This window comes from Chaetodon trifascialis, chromosome 17, assembly GCF_039877785.1.
Source record: "Chaetodon trifascialis isolate fChaTrf1 chromosome 17, fChaTrf1.hap1, whole genome shotgun sequence".
Lineage (NCBI taxonomy): Eukaryota > Metazoa > Chordata > Actinopteri > Chaetodontiformes > Chaetodontidae > Chaetodon > Chaetodon trifascialis.
Window position 1 is genome coordinate 19,136,084 of NC_092072.1, and position 17,821 is coordinate 19,153,904.

At 39.5% G+C, this 17,821-nt stretch overlaps 1 protein-coding gene across 2 annotated transcripts in view; it reads left to right on the forward strand.

Moving 5' to 3' along the window:
- The window catches only part of khdrbs3 (KH domain containing, RNA binding, signal transduction associated 3), a 111,677-nt gene that overhangs the window by 47,355 nt on the left and 46,501 nt on the right, over positions 1-17,821 (forward strand). For both annotated transcript variants that reach the window (XR_011603240.1, XM_070985296.1), the window contains exon 3: positions 5,834-5,950. Coding sequence is in view for 1 of the 2 variants with exons in the window: in XM_070985296.1 (XP_070841397.1) it covers positions 5,834-5,950 (117 nt within the window). In the remaining variant the exon portion in view is untranslated. The remainder of the gene's footprint in view (positions 1-5,833; positions 5,951-17,821) is intronic.

The following is a 17,821-nucleotide window of genomic DNA, read 5'->3' on the forward strand; positions in this document are numbered from 1 at the left end:
TAGATGCTAGCTTGTGTAGCCATTGTTTCAACTGCATGTCAATGACCAGATTTCACTGTGCAGTTAGGACCTGAAAGAGGAAGTGAAAAAGGCTGTTGAAACAACAGTTATATGAACCTCAAAGCATTAACATAACATAGACATCTAAATGTCTTTCTATCTGCTAATAATCAAGTCAAAGCTTCCCGGGTGGCTTTGCTTTAACTTTGACAAACTGAGTCATTATTCTCACCAGGTATAGACATGCACTCTGATGAAGAGCTGAAATAAATTTTCGGTGAGAAGTGAGGGCTGTGTAGTGTCATCTGGAGGCTGATCTGAGTCTCCTAGGTTCACAGCTAAACAGATTTGCTTTGACAGCTTTGATAAGTAGAGCCACTAATACGCTGTTTAGAGCTCCAACAAGCCACCGAAGGAAGACAAATTCAATTTGTTCCATCTGACAGGTAGCAATGGCAAGAGTGATCGGTCTGACTTGAATGGGTTTCCTCCTGAGCTGCGAGCATCACCTTTTGGCTTCTGGCATTGAAGTGGCACAGACATTTTCCAAATAGCCATTTAGGAGCATGTGGCGAGAGGTTAAATCCATCCTCCACAAACATAGCTTTTTATCAAAATTAAGCGGGCAAGGACGCCGTGCAGCAGGTTCCAGGCTGCTGATTCCCTGTGATAAAATGGAGCTGATGAATTTTTAGACTTTAGACTAAAGTATTGGCAAGAGTGATGATATTATGGTGTTGTATGGTGTAGTTAAATTGTGGAATGGATCAAGCTCAGTGAGCAAGTGATGTCTTACAGATGCCCACCCGGTAGCTTTTTTAGAAAAGGGTGAGATTTAATTGAAACCTTGTCTACAATGAGAGAGTCTAAGAATTTAGATCATGATTTAAGAGTATGACACATAATGTCACTCCTACTCAAGCACTAAAAATATCCCACCTTTTGGACAAGGATGCGCTATCAAGCGCATACATCATCTGTACATTTGCCGGATCTGTGGGCCCTCTCTCAGAAAGCATCTTTTGGCAGAAAGCACTGCAGGCCATTAGCGGGGCATAAGGAGTCCCACTGGTTTATTTCCAGTTCAGACTGTGGCTTTTCTCTGCACTGGGAGCAGTGATTTATCCTTCGGCTGTCGTTCCTGTCCTGCTGTCCTCAGCACAATCACTCCGCACTGGCTCTCTGTAAGCACACCTTTCACCAGGCTCGCAGTATTACATTCAGCAAATGATGAAAAGATCTCAGAGCTCCCCCTCCCTCTGCCACCCTCCCCCTACACCCCCTTCAACTTAACTGTGATTAATCATACATTCTTTCTCTACTTTTGTCCACTGTCTTTCTGATCTCGATGCATTTTTGATTCAGGTGAAAATGGTGCAACAATTCAAATACTCTGTTTTTGTATATTTTCAGTAAAAGCTTCTTCTTTGTATTTCATTTGTATTTCATTTTTTTGTGCAACTAACATCACAACACAGCAGCAAGCGACAACCTGTGATTAAACACATCAGCTTTTCTTCTGGTGATTACAGACAGCAACAGCACAATCCTCTCACACAGTCTAACGACATGAACTGGTACAGGAGCCCAGGCAGGTTTTCATAAATCACATAATCCCTCGTGATAACTAAAGCATTAGCAAAGCCCCATGCATCAATCACAGCAGGAGTCAGACAGATTTTGATTTCTGATAAACAGCAGGGATTACAGTTATGTGTTCAGTAAGACTCATATAGTTGGAGGATTGTCCATATCCTGAAGAGACGTGTGTGTGCCTCTGCTGGGTAGTGGTGTGGTAAAATGTCCAGATTAAGACACTCTGACATTTACTGGCATTAGTCAGACAAATATGAAGCAAATCTGCATGATCTCTTTTTAAATAGTCAGGAACTTAAAATAGTGTCAAACAAATACCATTACATCATGTCAATGTGTTATCTATAATACCGTCTGAAGTGGCTCAAGACAGCGTGTGCCTAGAATGTGAACAAATGGTAAAGTTATACCCATAGCTGGGTAGGACACACAAAAGGTGTCCTATGAACCCTCCTTACGATAAATTCAAAACTAGACAGAGCATTAAGATCAACCCTGTCTCCTAGAAATTCTGTTTATATATAATCAACAGCAAACTCATTTTGAGAGAAACATAAAAACCACCTGAAATATGGTTTTATTAACACAATGCAACTGCATTATTAGACTTTCTTCTGGTTGTGCTCAGACACTCTTGGCTAAAGAGAAACATCATGCTCTAGATTCACAGAAAAAAATGACTCTGACTTTCACCAAACCCGTGAACTTTTCTGTAACTTTAAGTGTTGTTGCATCCTAAACGTAACCAGAATCAGGACTCAGGGAGCGAACCCTCTCGCGTGTCCAAGTCCTGCGCTTTACACCCACCATCCACCCCAGTCACCTCACTTATGTGAATGGAAAAAACACAGTCCAGGCAAGAATACCATTTCTTATCAAAACCTAATAGGCAAAACAGATCAGCGATATATAAATGTCATTTCTAGGAGACAGTTGCAAGATCAGTGTCTGAATGGTAGTGTCACCGCTCAGGGTGTTTTTTATTCATTTTATAGTGTTATGGTACTGTAAATAATAAAAAAGCATACTCTTCTAATAAACATTACATCTTTTCATTTTCATGAGCCTTTAGTTCATGTTTGTTTAGAATGACAGAAAGATCAAATTATGTGATGTGATCTGGTTTTTCTGTTTTAGATACTCCACTACAACAAATGCCACTGTGCTATCATCTAAAGGAAACACAGCGCTTGCTCTTTCCTCAGCTCAAAAACAAGCCAGCGTGTAACCGTATCCCTGCTTTCACAGAAATTCAAACAAGCTGCAGAATAAATTCATGTTTGCATCAATTACTGTTTCACGGGCTGTGTAATTTTTCCATTCCTGTAAATTTGCTCCTTTATGCTCTCTGCCTGATGCCCATGTATGCACAGTTGATATGGCTCCTACACTCATATTCAAAGCAACACAGTAGTGCTTTGTTCTTAATCAGAAACACAGCTTTTCTCCTTGTTCAGGCGATTCTCGCCATCGGCGTGCAGAACACTATTGGCAGACCGAGGACGGAAGCATCCATACAAACATCTCGGACATGTTGTCCAATACACAACCTGTCAGAAAGGTGGAACGGGTGCACAAAGGTGTAGTAACACAGAGGGAAGTCGGCTGTGTGATCTGGCTCTGCAAATCATTGTTCAAGAGACTCCACAGCTCAGTGATCAAGGCTCTATCCAGGTGGAAATGATGGATGCGCAGGACATTGGTTAAACTCAGCACATTTAAAGCATTTCCTGACACCCTTTGTTCACACCGGTAGCGCTGTCTGCTTTGATGATCCTTTTGTAAACTTGAATGCATCAGAGGCAGGACCTATCTTGTTTGCTTAGATAACTTTAAATCTAATTTTCCTGACCCAACAACTCATGTCCGACTCAATATATTTGCACTTAATTAGCGTGTGAATTTCACTGGAGGTATTGAAATGTTTCAGGTGATGTACAAAGCGTGCAAATGTACCCGAGTCAGCATCAAAAAGCACACAGTGTGAAGGTGGACATATTCATACATATTCATCAGTCCAAGGTCAGAACTTTGCAGGAGGCCACTTATTCCCTTTTTAAAGACGGGGCTGGAATTAGCACAGTGGGGCATTGTATTTAAGTTGAAACAAGGGCTGAATGGGATCCCATATGATCACATCCAGTCACAGGTCTTGTGGTAATTAGAAAAGTTGAAGGAACATGCAGTAACTGTGATGTGCTGGAGTTCAGCCCGGCCTGGATAAAAACCCAGCAGTCAGTTACTGCATTAGAGCGAATCACTAAAGCTTGCCTCTCAAATCCCTCACCCAGGAATTGGCAGAAGCCTCCTAATAAGCACTCGCTTTCTGAACAAAAAGCAGCAGAGATATAGGTGAGGTGTATAATCAAATTGCTGTTTTTTTTCCCCCTCCTGCTTCCTAATTGATGACCTAGATAGTTGAGGGAGACAGCTGTATAACTCACTGTTAAAGGAAAACATGAAGAGGGAGAGAAAAGCATCGCTCTCCTTTGTCTCTCTGACCATCTCCAGCTGCTGGTGGAATTGTGTGTAGCCTGTGTAAGGGTTGCATGACTTAGATGGGTGTCTGCACACAGCCTAGCTCATAGTAATGCATAATATTTGGTTTTTTATGGCTAAAAGCGGTGACCTTGTGAAGTAATCTATGCCAGGAAGCCTTTGATAGATGGCGACATGCCAGAGGTGGTCAAATTCAATGTTAGCTCAAACCAGCACATTATGATAATGTTACACATTGGAAATTCATGTGCAAACATCCAGGAACATGCATTTCGACAGGATTCAGGAAATGTTTTGAACTGATATCAGCAAAGTTGGGATTTTACAAAGGCATATAGGCAGAAGGGAATGTGCGATATGACCTTAAAAAACTGTTTATTTCATGATGAATTCTCACATTTACCATCGTTATGATAAATGTAATGATGGTTGAAATTTTTTGTTTTTAATCATTTCAATGCACAAGATTTCCTTCCTTGTGTTGAGTTACTTATTTGTTTGGATTAATCAATTACAAATCTAGCAGTTAAGATTCTGACCTTCTGGACGGCACTGGTTGAACTTGATTGGATGATTTTGATTGTTGTATATATTCTCAATTTAAAGGATGACTCCCACTTTGCATCTGAAAGATGAAAAAATAAGCAAATATTTTCAGATTAAGTGACATCATGTCGGTGCTGTTGCATTGTGGGAAGTGTATAGGAGCTTGACCTATAGGGACTGAGACTCAGGACATCTTGGCTTTTGCTGCTTTGAATTTTTAAATCCAAAATCGAGATGTCAATATGTTTATAATACTTATTTTTATTACATTTTAATTCAAATTTTTTGAATCTTATTCTCTTCATTGTCTACTTTGATTACTGACTGTTAAAAGTTGGTCTCATTTCTGTCTACGCTGCAGTAGAACCTAAAGGACACTACCCTGTGTTGGAAAGATGAAAAACTGTATTTTTTGTTGTACCTCCATCATTATGAGACATGATAGCCAATTTAAAATCTGTTATTTGAAAGATTGATATATATATATATATATATATATATATATATATATATAGAGAGAGAGAGAGAGAGAGAGAGAGAGAGAGAGAGAGAGAGAGAGAGAGAGAGAGAGATATTCTGGTGTATAGTGTAAATTCTTTTGTACTTTTGTAGGAAATGTGTGTATGATGTTTAAACCTTCAGTCCAATGTGTATGTCCACAAACAGTGGGGAACTATGTGTTTTTGAACCGGGAATGTATGAAAGGCTGAGTGTCAGCTTCACCACCATGTGCCACCATTGTCATGTGACGAGGCCTTCATCACAGTGTGTGTGTGTGTGTGTGTGTGTGTGTGTGTGTGTGTGTGTGTGTGTGTGTGTGTGTGTGTGTGTGTGTGTGTGTGCAGGAAGTAGCTTTCACATTTTTTGGGTTGAAGGACTCCTGATGCCATTGCTGCTATACATACTTACTGCTTATGTTATGCTAAGATTTTTGGACAGAGTCTCAATCGCAGAGCCTCTTCAAGCAATATAAAACCATAACCCATGAAAGGACGATACAGTGAATTTGGGTGAGACAGGTTAGATGCTGCCACACTGATTCTATCAAGACATGACAGGAAGAAACTGCTGATAAGTTTTCATTAGCTTCAGTTGCTGCCTAAGCCACGTGTGATTGACATCGGAAAAGTCTTTAGTCTTTATCTCAAACACCCAAACTATGATTGATCTGCGTTCTTGCTCTCTGTTGCAGTTTAACTTTGTCGGCAAACTCCTCGGGCCACGCGGGAACTCGTTAAAGAGACTACAGGAGGACACTCTCACAAAGATGTCAATTCTCGGAAAGGGATCCATGAGAGACAAAGAAAAGGTAACACTCCACTCTGTTATTTCATTTTTCTCCTTGCTCCTCTCACTCTTTTAGCTCCACGTCATTTTATCTCGGTCTGCTGCAGAATGTCTTTCACAGGGATTGAAGTGAAGTTTGGTTGGACAGAGCTTTATGGTTAAGAAAGAGACATTTTAATTTAGGCGGTGCAATGAAAATCCAACTCAGATTCAGCTAGTTTGTCAGAAAATCTGTGCTCCATTCAAAAATAGGTATTTTTTTAAAGGAAAGCTGTAACTTTCCAGATTGTTACTGCTTCAAAATTAGTTAACTTGTTACCCCTTATTTTTTTAAAAATCTGTTTGCTTTATAAATGTTAGCAAATAGTGAAAAATCCCCATCATTCCTCGAGCCATGACATCTTTAAAAGTCTTTTTTTTACCTTTAAGAAAGCACATTATGTGTATATACAGTATAATGTATATATCAAAATTGTTTCAAATTAATTATCTGCCAATTGACTTATTAATTAATCCATATTTTCAACATAGTTAAAAAATAATCTGATTTGATTGTGAGATTTAATTTTCTAAAACTATATCATTGTTAAAGTTTGCTGCAGGGGATTTGTAATGTAGTTGATGTATGCAGTTGTGGTATGTAATGTAGTAGTTTTGTTGTTTTTGTTTTCCTTTCACTGTAACTCCAGCTCTATATGTGGATATGTTTGACTTATTTTAAATCAGATGTGAGCAGATCACCCCAGTAACTCAGACTACATTTGACTGACAGCTCATGGGTCACATGGACTGCGCACAGTTTCAAAAAACAGCTTCATCTTGAAAACAGATTTCAAACGTTTATGGAAATGTGAATGATCTTGGGGATCACACAACATGTCTGGCATTTTTCAAAGCCTGCGCTCTCATAAACAAAACACACACAGTCAAATCAAGCGCCGACACGTCAACGCTCCATCTAGATGTATGCTTTTGTTTACTTATAAACTCTCTCACGGGACAAGAGAAGTTTTCTTCTCAGTGATTTGAACTTAAATGGAATCTTTGTGGTAAAAAGCAATGGATCTTATGAGAAGACTCAAACCTGAAATTTCAAACACAATCCAATTTAACAACTTCTATCATCCATGATCATGTGGGTGCGTAAGTGATAATATAAATGGCTCTAACAGCAGCTCTTTAGCGGCAGGATTGATTGCAGACTGGACTGGTTAACAGAGAATAAATCGACTTCACTTGGCTTGTCTGTGTCTCCCCTCTCCCTCTGTTTGTCAGGAGTGATTTGTTGGCAGCGATGATCCTCGCTATCATACCGCACATTCTTTTTGATTACTGTGATCAATAGTCTTTGATGGTCGACTCCTCTCGAGTACCTGGAGAAAAGATCTGTCATGAAGATGTGCTGACCTCGGCAGCCCTTACCTGTCTGCACAAATCCACCACAGGATTTATGACTGACAGCTTTCTGTCGGGGACGCGGCGTGCGGCGTCGCTTCCTCTCTTTTTTAAAGGGGGGATAGGGATACACCCTTGCTACAAAGCTACTACTTTATCTAGCTGGTTGCTGACTTCCTGTTTTTAGCTGCACAGCATGTGTCATCGTACTTTTTAGCACTTGAGATTCTGTGTGTAGATCAGGGAGCTGCACCACTGCAGAGCAGAAAGGGGGGTCTGCTTTCAAGGCCTCTTCATGTTAAGTAAAAACAAAGCTGTCTTGAACCACCAAGTGAGGCATTGTGGGGCGTGTTTCTATTTATATTAGAATATCCAGAAAAAATACATGCTGTACTGTAGATCCGAGTGGCACCTGACTGACAGGAAGATAATATACAGTTTTACCCTGCGGAAGACAGTCGATGGAAATGTAATTGTAGCCTTGCTGCTCAGAATGTACAGTATAATAGATGTGTTGGAGGATAGGACTGTACAATGCTCAGTACATTCCCTTTTAAGCTCTTACATATAGCAGAGACACTGCGAAGGGCTGGAATAATTGCTCAGATAGTTGCTGCTGTAGGACCTTGATCTTGTGTTGACAAGAATGTGAGTGCACAGAGAGGTTGAAAGGCACCAAGCTGTCGGAGTCAGAGTCTCCCCGTCTGGTTATGGCTCAGCGCTTGTTGTGCCACTGTCAGAGCAGGATGATGTAAAGGCATCCGCGTTTCGAGCCCCTCTCTCGTTAGCGCTGTGATTAACTCATCCATTTTCCTCCCTGGGACTTGTACTCCCTCTTTAATTTGCCCGATAGTCAAAAACAATCACATTGTCTTTGTTTCACTTTTGGTAAGTCCTGTGGCGGGGTTAATTGTGAGCTGCTGCAGAGAAATACCTTCATTGTCTACAAGGATCGGTCTGTGTGTGTGACGACTGTCCGACACCAAAAAATGAACCCACCCGAGTGTGCTGGTACATGAATTGGCCATTATCATTTGAAGATTTAGGGCTGATATAATTTAAATCACATCAACAAGCATATGAATTATGGAAGATAAAGTTCAGGCTGACAGTGTTTTGCAACAAATAAAATATTTCATTGTACTCACCAGCTTACAGGCTTACAAAGTCAATCTGTTGACATTGTCACACTGTATGAATCAGAGCTGATTGTACAGTATTTGTTTAATCTAAAGCTGCTGGCTTTTTTGTCTTTTTGCCTCATTGTTTTATTCTGTCGTCATTGTCGACGTCTTAATCCCTTTGCTCTCTCCCCTCACCTTTTGCATACCTCATTTTATTTCTTGGGATTTGGTTCTTGTTTTCCCTGAAGGCACTGGTGGTGTTGGGCAGATTTGCCACAGTATTGTACAGTAAGCTCTGTAGGATTTTATGACTTCTTGTGTGCTACGGATCTTGCGTGTTCTTGCTGGAAAAAATCTTGTGGATTAATGGAATAACTGTGTAGTGTGACCAGCAGGAGGCAACATTTCTGAACATTCAAATAAAAAAAAAAAAGGCATCCAGTGCCACCAACCATACTGAACAATCTTTGCAATCAGGCCCAATGTCAGTGAACAAAACCTGTAATTTAAGAATAGACCACCAAAGATTGATGATGTATGAATGGGTGGACTGTAGAAAATCTATTCTTATTAATAGCCAGAAGATAAATGTTCGGTAGTAGAATTTAACAATGTTTATCTGAATACTGGAATAAATGAAATGTTAGATGCTGCAATACTGAAGGGCTCTGGCAGTGTTGAAGGGTTGAAACTGTGCTTTGGATGAAGATGTTTACTAAATGGGATTTTCATAGTAAATAATTAGTCAAGTACATTTATATTTGCTCCGCTTAAAAGCAACTGATGTTGAGCAAAGTGCTTTTACAGTGTTGTTAAGTGAAGTCTGATAGGAGATTAAAAAAGTATGAACAAATAATTTATTGTCACAACAATATTCAAAAGTCAGAAGAAAGCATGGATATGAGGACAGGCTCAAAAAAGGTCAGTGGACTGTGAAGTTGGGATCATCATGATTGATATGCTCAGTCATATTTTGGAATGTATTGTATTGGTCAGTAGATCTGGATGGTATGGACATGGAATAGTTTAGATTATCCTCAAGAATAAGGCTGACATGATTTTCTTATTTTTTCTTAATTGCGTTTATTGTTTTTCTGCTTTACCGATAAATTCAAGGCAAACAGAGGATTAAAAGAAAACACAAACACACGGGCACACACAAAAAGGGAGGGTACAATTTGCTTAAAAATTCCATATGAAAAGATACATTGAGATGTGTACAAAAACAGTGACAATGACCGTAGGCCTACAAGTTACGTATGAGGAGATTTAAAGCTTAGATTCAGCATCATTTAGGAAGGAACACCACATTTTCCTCAAATTTGTTGCCAGAACCATAAAGTATAAACCCCAGATTCTCTAGTTTTAAGTGCTGTGTGACATCCTTTATCCATAACATATAACTGGGAGACTGTAGGTATGTCCAATTTAGGAGACAATTAGCCTGCATGCTTACAACATTATGAAGGTTGCAATTATGTAAGTAGCTCCTCTCCCAGAAGAGGAGAATATGAACGTCAAAGGAATGGGTTCTATCACCTGCCCAAGCAGGAAAATTTGGAAAATAGATTTCTAGTAGTTAGATAATTGAGGGCAGGTCCATGTACTACGATGTAGTAGTGTGTTCTGCAAACTACATGATATATAAAGGCTATTTCTGCTTTAGCTGAGGGATCAAAAGAGAACAAAGATTCCAGGAATGTGTTGTTGGGCGGTCGAGGAAAAGATGTGTTGGGTTTGATAAAAATGTAGATTTGGAAAAATCCAAAGAATTGAGTTTGTAGTAGACTAAATTTAATGTGCAGCTGTTCAGGGGAGGGTAATATCAAATCAATGTAAAGGGCTTTCAAAGATTCAATACCATCGCTCCTCCACAACTCAAATGAAATGAATTTTGAAGGGAGGGAAAAATGGTTACGGGACAGAGGAGCATCCAAACTGTTACCGTTGGTTAAAAGTCATATACTGATAAAAGGTGATACTTTGCAATAGATTTGATATTAGAGTGAAAACAGACCAATAAGCTGATCAACTGCAGAGGAAAAGGTATCAGGACCAATTAAAAGATTTTCTGTTTTGTCAGGGTTTAGGTGGAGGAAATCAAGAGACATCCATTCTTTGATGGTAGATCATGGAGGAAGAACAGTTGATTCAGGTTACTCGGTTTAGCATAGAAATAGATCTGCGTATCAGTGACATAACAGTGATATGACACGTCTTGAAAGCCACTAAACAAATGACCCAGTGGAAGCCTATACGATGAAAAAAGAATTAGTCCAAGGACCGACCCCTGAGGGACAACTCACAGCTGAGGTGGACACATGATTGGTGATACAGACATTAAAATATCTATTTATCTAACAGGAACTGTTTTAAAGCTGTACCAGAAATGCCAACACACTTATGCAACCTATCAAGTAAAATGCCAGGGATTGAACCACGGGACTCTACATTAAATAAATACAGTTTTGCAGACGACATGTCTAGAAATACATTTACATATGGCAGACACACATACTGACACTGCACACAGAGGGGGCTTTTGATTATAACAAAAACAGCTGAGTTTGAATTGCACAATGAAATATGGAGATAGTATCAGGTCTGATTAGGTGAGACTACACAAAAAGCAGCAACAGTTTCCCACATCCAAGCACCTACTATGGTTATTTAATTGGCTTCAAATGAGGCTTAAGGTTCACACAGTTTCTCTCGACGGTCCCTCAATTTTAAATACTCCAACAGTGCTTCAGCTTGTGTCTCTACCATAGATGCTACCAGCTACATTAGCTTTGGAACGTGCTAACATCAAGGGTCCAAAGGTTGAAGTCAATCCATCCATCCACCCCTGAGCTTCAGTTTTTAAGCGAACCCTGTATTGTATTGGCCCTCAAGGCAATTCAAAAGAAAATGATGAGGACACACATATAGCATAAGTATATATTCCAGTTGTTGTTGTTGTGGGACATTTCCATCAAGTTATTACACTGGGCGTTCATTTCCTCGGATGTAGGAATTGACGAAGGCTTTTGTGTTATATCTTGTAGCAGCGGCAAAGAAACTTCAGTGCTTTGCTCATAATGTTACCTTCACTAATTTGTGTTACAGTAGTCAGTGTTACAGTGAGCTAAATAGTAGAACATAGATGTAACTAAATTTTATCCAGTTTTAGCCCTCCACCTGCATGTTATCGTAGCCACAGTAAAGCACATTATTTTTAATATGATAAAACATTTATCATAGTCATGACAGTATTGTCAATCCATGTCATGGGAGAGCGTGACAGCGGTGCCTGTGTTGAAACCGGTATAGTGCCCACCCCACCATCAACCAACTTGAGGAGTTGGTCAGTAACAATTTTTTTAAGGGTTTTGGGTTGAAAAGGTTGCTTGGAGATTGCTCTGTAATTCTCTAACTGTTTTTATTTTTAAGAAGTGGCTGAAGACTGCCAACTCTAGAACAGTCAGGGATGGAGCAAGATGTGAGACAGAAGTTAAAAATAGCAAGCTGGGACTGAATACTGGAAAAATGGATTTTAGGAGAAACGCGTATGAGTTACATTGCTTATAAAAATCTGCATGGAGATAGGAGTGAATTCATACAGACAGTAGGGTAGGATGGCTGAATGGTGTGGATGGTAAAACAGACGGTGGAAAATCAGACCTCTGACCATTTTGCCATTAAAAAAAAATGTAAGAAATTTCCACAGTCAACAGAAGATGAGATGAGAGTGAAGGTGAGGTGGAGGGGGATTCACAAGCTGGTTAATAGCACTAAACAGGAACCTGGGGTTGTGTTTACTGCTTTTAATTCAGCCAGAAAAGTAGGCAGCATGCACATCTTTAATGGTCTGATTCAGTTTAATTAATAGCTCCTTCATATGGAGGTGATGAGCTTCATGTTTAGACTCGTCATTGTTGATCCAAGCGGGTGTATTAATAACTGGGACAGCCCTGGAAGTGTATGAAGTGGAAAATGTTGAGGATGTTATGTACACAAATCATTAAACCAGCTAACTTATTAATATTGGTGAAGTGATTCTGGCAATTTGCCAGACTAGAAAAGTAGCTGGAAAATTTGGCTGCAGACTGCTCATTAAAGATGCGAAGCAGATTGTACATTTCATGGTTATTGTAGTAGGTTGTGAAAGTACATCAAAGGTAATACATATGTTGAGAGATTGAGTCAGTCTTATTCAGGGAATTCAGACACACACAAAACCTTAGTCAAGTTTGTGCCTGTGTTTGTATGTGGGGTCAGAGACATGTTGCACAAGGTCGTTGATGCAGGAATGTTTCAAAAATCTGTGGCAGATGAGTTAGACGGGCTGTCAATGTGAATGTCAAAGCCAATAATATAAAGACCCTATCAAATTTAAATTACTCAGAGAATTCATTTAGCAAACCCATATTTGAGGTGGGGGGGTCGATAAATGATTACACAGTAAATTGGGTTATCGCACACAATTTTAAAAGTGAAAATTTCAAAACTGATTAAAGGAAAATACAATAAAATAAAATACAATAAAAGGAATACAAGAGATGACTGTTAAAAACATCTACAATTTATAGGGAGTTGTTATCAGATCTAGGTGTAATCCTAACAGGAATATTGTATAAGGCCAGGGGGGGTCGGTTGGAGTCAATGCAGGTCAAGAGGTAAAAAAATAACAGGAGTGCAAAGTCAATTCAGTGTTGGTTGATAAAAGCTGTGAACCTGCCTGGGAGGGATGGAGGCCACCTGGTTTAAAAAGCTGAGGCCTGTTGGAAAAAAAAAACGAACAGCCCAATTGTCAACAAAGGCGATGTCTCTGTCCCTGCAGTAACCCATAGCCAGATGTGGAGTTGGCACAAAAATGAGGGTCTCTGCTTTCCGGTGTCCAGCAGAGCATCCACGAGGCACACAAAATCTGTGTCAACGATTGCTGGCTTTCGTTTTTTTTAAGTCATTTGTGCCGACTGATTGTAGGAGCCAAGCCTACCGCTGGCAGTGCTGGAAGCAGGAGGCGGTCGGTTCAAGGCTAGGATCGTAGTGACAGGGGCACTTGTGTTGCCACAGCAGGACGAGCTCAATGTTTAGAGGTGCGGCAGTATTAGATGAAAACCCCATGATAAGTTCAACCTTGTCTTTGAGATTCTGCTTCAACCATCTGATGTCATCTTGCAATCATGAGTATGCAGACAGGGAGTGTCCACAAACAGCCATGATGAAGTTTGAAGAAGACCAGCTTGCAATAGCAAGAGCTATACTGGTATCAGCACCAAAGGCAAAGGCAAAGGTACCAGTCCACAAGCAGCAGTAAATGTTGATAAATCTAGTGTAGAAGTCAAAAGTGTAATCAGTAAGGTAGTCCCATACCCTCACTGGCTTTAGGCCTTTGCCTAATCAGTTACATCCAGACAAACGTATATCTACATATGAATGCAGAATCTATAGGCAAGGAAAAAGAGTTTTTCAGAAGCATTCTGATTTTGTTTTGTAGTCCATCTGTAGTCTCATTAATATTGACCATTGGCCATTACTCCCAGAGGCTAAATTGTTGTTCAATAACAGTCAATAGGTTTCTAAGACTGGATACAACTCTAAATGGGAGGTATGGATATGAGAGACCCTGGGCTTTTGGCATTTATAGGACATAGTTTGCTCTTTGGCAACTTTGTAGTCTGAGACACTGCTATATTCCCTCAGAGCAAACATCATCTTGCTATTGATTTAGATGGAGTTGTTATGTATAGCAATATGTCATCGACATATAATGATAATTTGTTCTGTGGCTCCCCTCTATGGACTCCACCACAGCCAGAGTGCAGGGCAATAGCCAAAGAATAGGAAATAACAAAAGCCTTTTTCGAGATAAAAAAAATTGTAGTAACATTCAAACATATGAATTAGTCTGGAAGAACCGAGGTCAAGTGGGTCCTTGTCCCCCTTCAGCAAGAGAGATAGAGGCTTGATGAAAGGTCAGGGGAAGGGTCTTGGACTTATAGACTTCATTAAGGGCATCGAGCATCGAGGTGAGAGTGAGTTGTTGCACACGGAAGTGAAACTGTCAGGTTCTAGTGCTTTGGAACTTTCCATACTCTGATTTATCTTGTTTTGTTTTGTACATCTATCACAGGAATATTCAGCTTATTAAGGAAATCTTTAAATGCCAAAGGAAAAGTGAAAATGAAAAATTTAAGTGCTAAAATGATTTTAACTTATTGTTATTCTCTTTGTGATCATTTGTTTTTTACCAGATGTTGTGTGCATTTCAGTAATTAGATGCTGCTGATTCCCGAAACTGAAGGGCCAACAATCTTCCTGCTCTTTCTTTCTCCTGAGATTTATGTCTGGCTTGCAAGAGCAATTTTGTACTTTCTCTTGTGATGAGGAGATCAAATTTAGCTTGCAGGGATATCCTTTTATTAGGCAAGGGATTCACAGAATATTTACAGTTTATGTCTAGAATCTGGACTGGAGTTTAGATCGAGTTTTCATTCCTGTTTGATGAGGTGATGCATTATAGGATATATTTTTAGTGCGAATATAAACTTGTAAAGCCTCCCAAAGGGTGCTTTTGGATACTTTGCCATTGTTAGTTGTTGAAATAAATAATTCTTTCTGGTGTTTTTTCATGGTGTTAGTTTCAGTAAGTGTGTGCCATGGTCCAAGAGGAGCTCTCAATTCTTCTTCAGTGGTCCTTTTAAATAAATGCTCAGTAATTTCCTAAACAGATGTGCATTGTAATTTTCAGCAAATGTTTCTGAAATGGGGAAACTGCATTTGTTAGGGACTGTTTCAGATATGGATTAATACACAAATGGTGAGTTAGTGGCTATTTACAACAGAGGGATGGTGATTATTGTACTGAAAATAAACTACAGTGCCCATGTTCATGGTTACATCTCACAGAATAAAAAATGTGGCTCATGATATGTCTTTAATAGTCTTCAGATGACAGTGGATCTCTATGACTCAGAGGAATAAGATATATTTTGTTCTTTTCATGGAATAAGATAAGAAGAATATCATATGTTCGGAAATAACGGTATATTTTCTCATATGTATGTTATCAGACTTATCTTTAACAATTTTTTTAAATATCAGGGTACGGAGACGATCAAATCGTGAACGATGCAGGTATCAACGAACCTTTGGATTTCAAATGGGTGTTGAATGAAGCAGTGATTGGTCAATTGATCTGAGGGGTTTAGAAGAGGAATAGCAGCCGAGGAGATGGGAGATATAAACTGGTGCCAGTCCATGCAGTGCTTTAACAAATGAAAGAATATTTAAATCAGTTCTGTACATTACTGTTCATATATTAGTGAATGGAGGCCAGTGCAGGGCACTCTGGGCACTGGTGAGGACTCCTGCGGTTGGAAGATTGCTTCAAGCTGGTAGATATGTTTCTTAAAAAAATGTATACTCTAAGAATATGTTTGCGTTGCTTTATTGAAGAAGAAATGTGTTGTTGTGTATGTTTACGAACCACTTTGAATAATGTAGATAAACAAGGTTGATAGAACTTTGCAGTAGACGGCTGTATTGCACACTGCCCAACAAGAATTTGCCCCCATTTTCCAGTGTCTGTCCTTTCACTTGAATACGAATGCTTGGAGCTTGACATTATTCTTTACTTCAGAGCTCTGTCTGCAGGAGCTCTGCGTTCAGAGCGTTGTGGCCTTCTGTTTCCAGGATGAATGGCTTTTCATAAGCAGATTTACAGAGAAATAAATGTAAACAGGAGGAAGATGCTGCCAATAGATATGAAAAACAGACAGCTGTAATCTCCCACTGTAGGCTGCTTAGCTGGACTCTTTGCTGGATCGCAGGCTTCTTATCAGCACTGGGAGAGGGGGCCCTATGTACAGTATGAAGGCTGTTATTATATCTGCAATATCATATGCAAATGATGTGGTCACACATAGAGATTAGCTTCATACAAAATGACATCTCACCTAGATATAACATTGACACTTTCTGCATGTGAAATAGACCGTATCAATGGACAAGTGGAGTAAAAGAACGGATACTTTTTAAAGAAAGGGACGTCTTCAGATGACACATGCTAACATTAGACTGGATTGTCAGTCTTTTAGTTGCAATAATGATTGTTTTTCATACATATTTTTTCATGCAAATATAGCATGGAAAACATGAAAGGGAGCTGGAGAGACAGATCTGGAAGCAGTCGTCTCTTTCTAACACCCTGCTTACACTCCCTGCTTCACACCAGCAGCTCCGTCAGCGCTGGTGCTATGTGCAAAGGAGCCCTCTGCTCGTAAAGCACAGATTTATCGGGGAAATTAACATATCATTAACATACCACAGGCACTCTTAAAAGAAGGTTATTTATAATTAGGTGACATCAGAGACACTGGCTTGCATGGTGCTGGAGAGGGAAAAGGGGAAGAGGAAGTGAGCGCCACTGGAAAGGCCCCGGAGAAGACTTTTTTTCTTTTTTGTTGAAAAGAAGAAACTGGGACGCCAAACCTGTTGTTTCCTTTGTGTAATGTGGTGGGAGACATTTGGGGTTTTTGCTGCCCTATTTCTCGCCATCAACAACATTGTACTGGCCTGCTTCTGTCGGGCCTGAATGGCCTGTGCAGCCCCTCATTGTTTACATGGTGTATTTTTCTATTGCAGTCTAAATGAACTGTGCTTGCGTGGGCAGAGGTGGAGACGAGTGAGTTACATCTGCTCCACTTTCAGGGGTTAAGCTAAGATGAAAATGTCATTTACATGAATATAGACTGTAGATGAGTAGAACAAAATATGGTCACCCTTTCTAGTAACCACATCCTGAAGACACTGGCAAAGGTGAGGTAGTGAGTTTATGACCTGCATTTTCTTTTCACAGATTTTAATTTTTTTTTTTTTTGTTTGTTGATAGATTTATTGTTTTTTGTTTTGATTTCAGGTGTTGTTTTGTGTTTTTTATTACCACTGCTGTGTGCTTGCTAGTTCATATGCTGGTGTTTTGGAATTGCCTAACTGGTTGCCTGCATAAGGTACAAACTATTACTGATCTATCTCGTTATCATTTGTATTAGTGAATAAATAGCAATAAACTACGACTAAATACTTAAGAAAGAAAGAAAGAAAGAAAGAAAGAAAGAAAGAAAGAAAGAAAGAAAGAAAGAAAGAAAGAATGGCCTTTAATAATAAATTAGTATATACAGAATTTTTTATTGATGGAAAGTGTTTTTAGCTACAAGTGCTTCTGCTTTCCTTCTTTCATAAAATAAACTAAAAGTAGCCGGCCATGACTTAAGCGTGTGCAAAGAATTGGCTTTGGCAATGAGTGATTGAACAATGTACAATTTCAAAACAAAAACAATGCAGCAGTCAGTAGCAGTGCTGTTGTACAGTAATTAAAAGATGTTCCA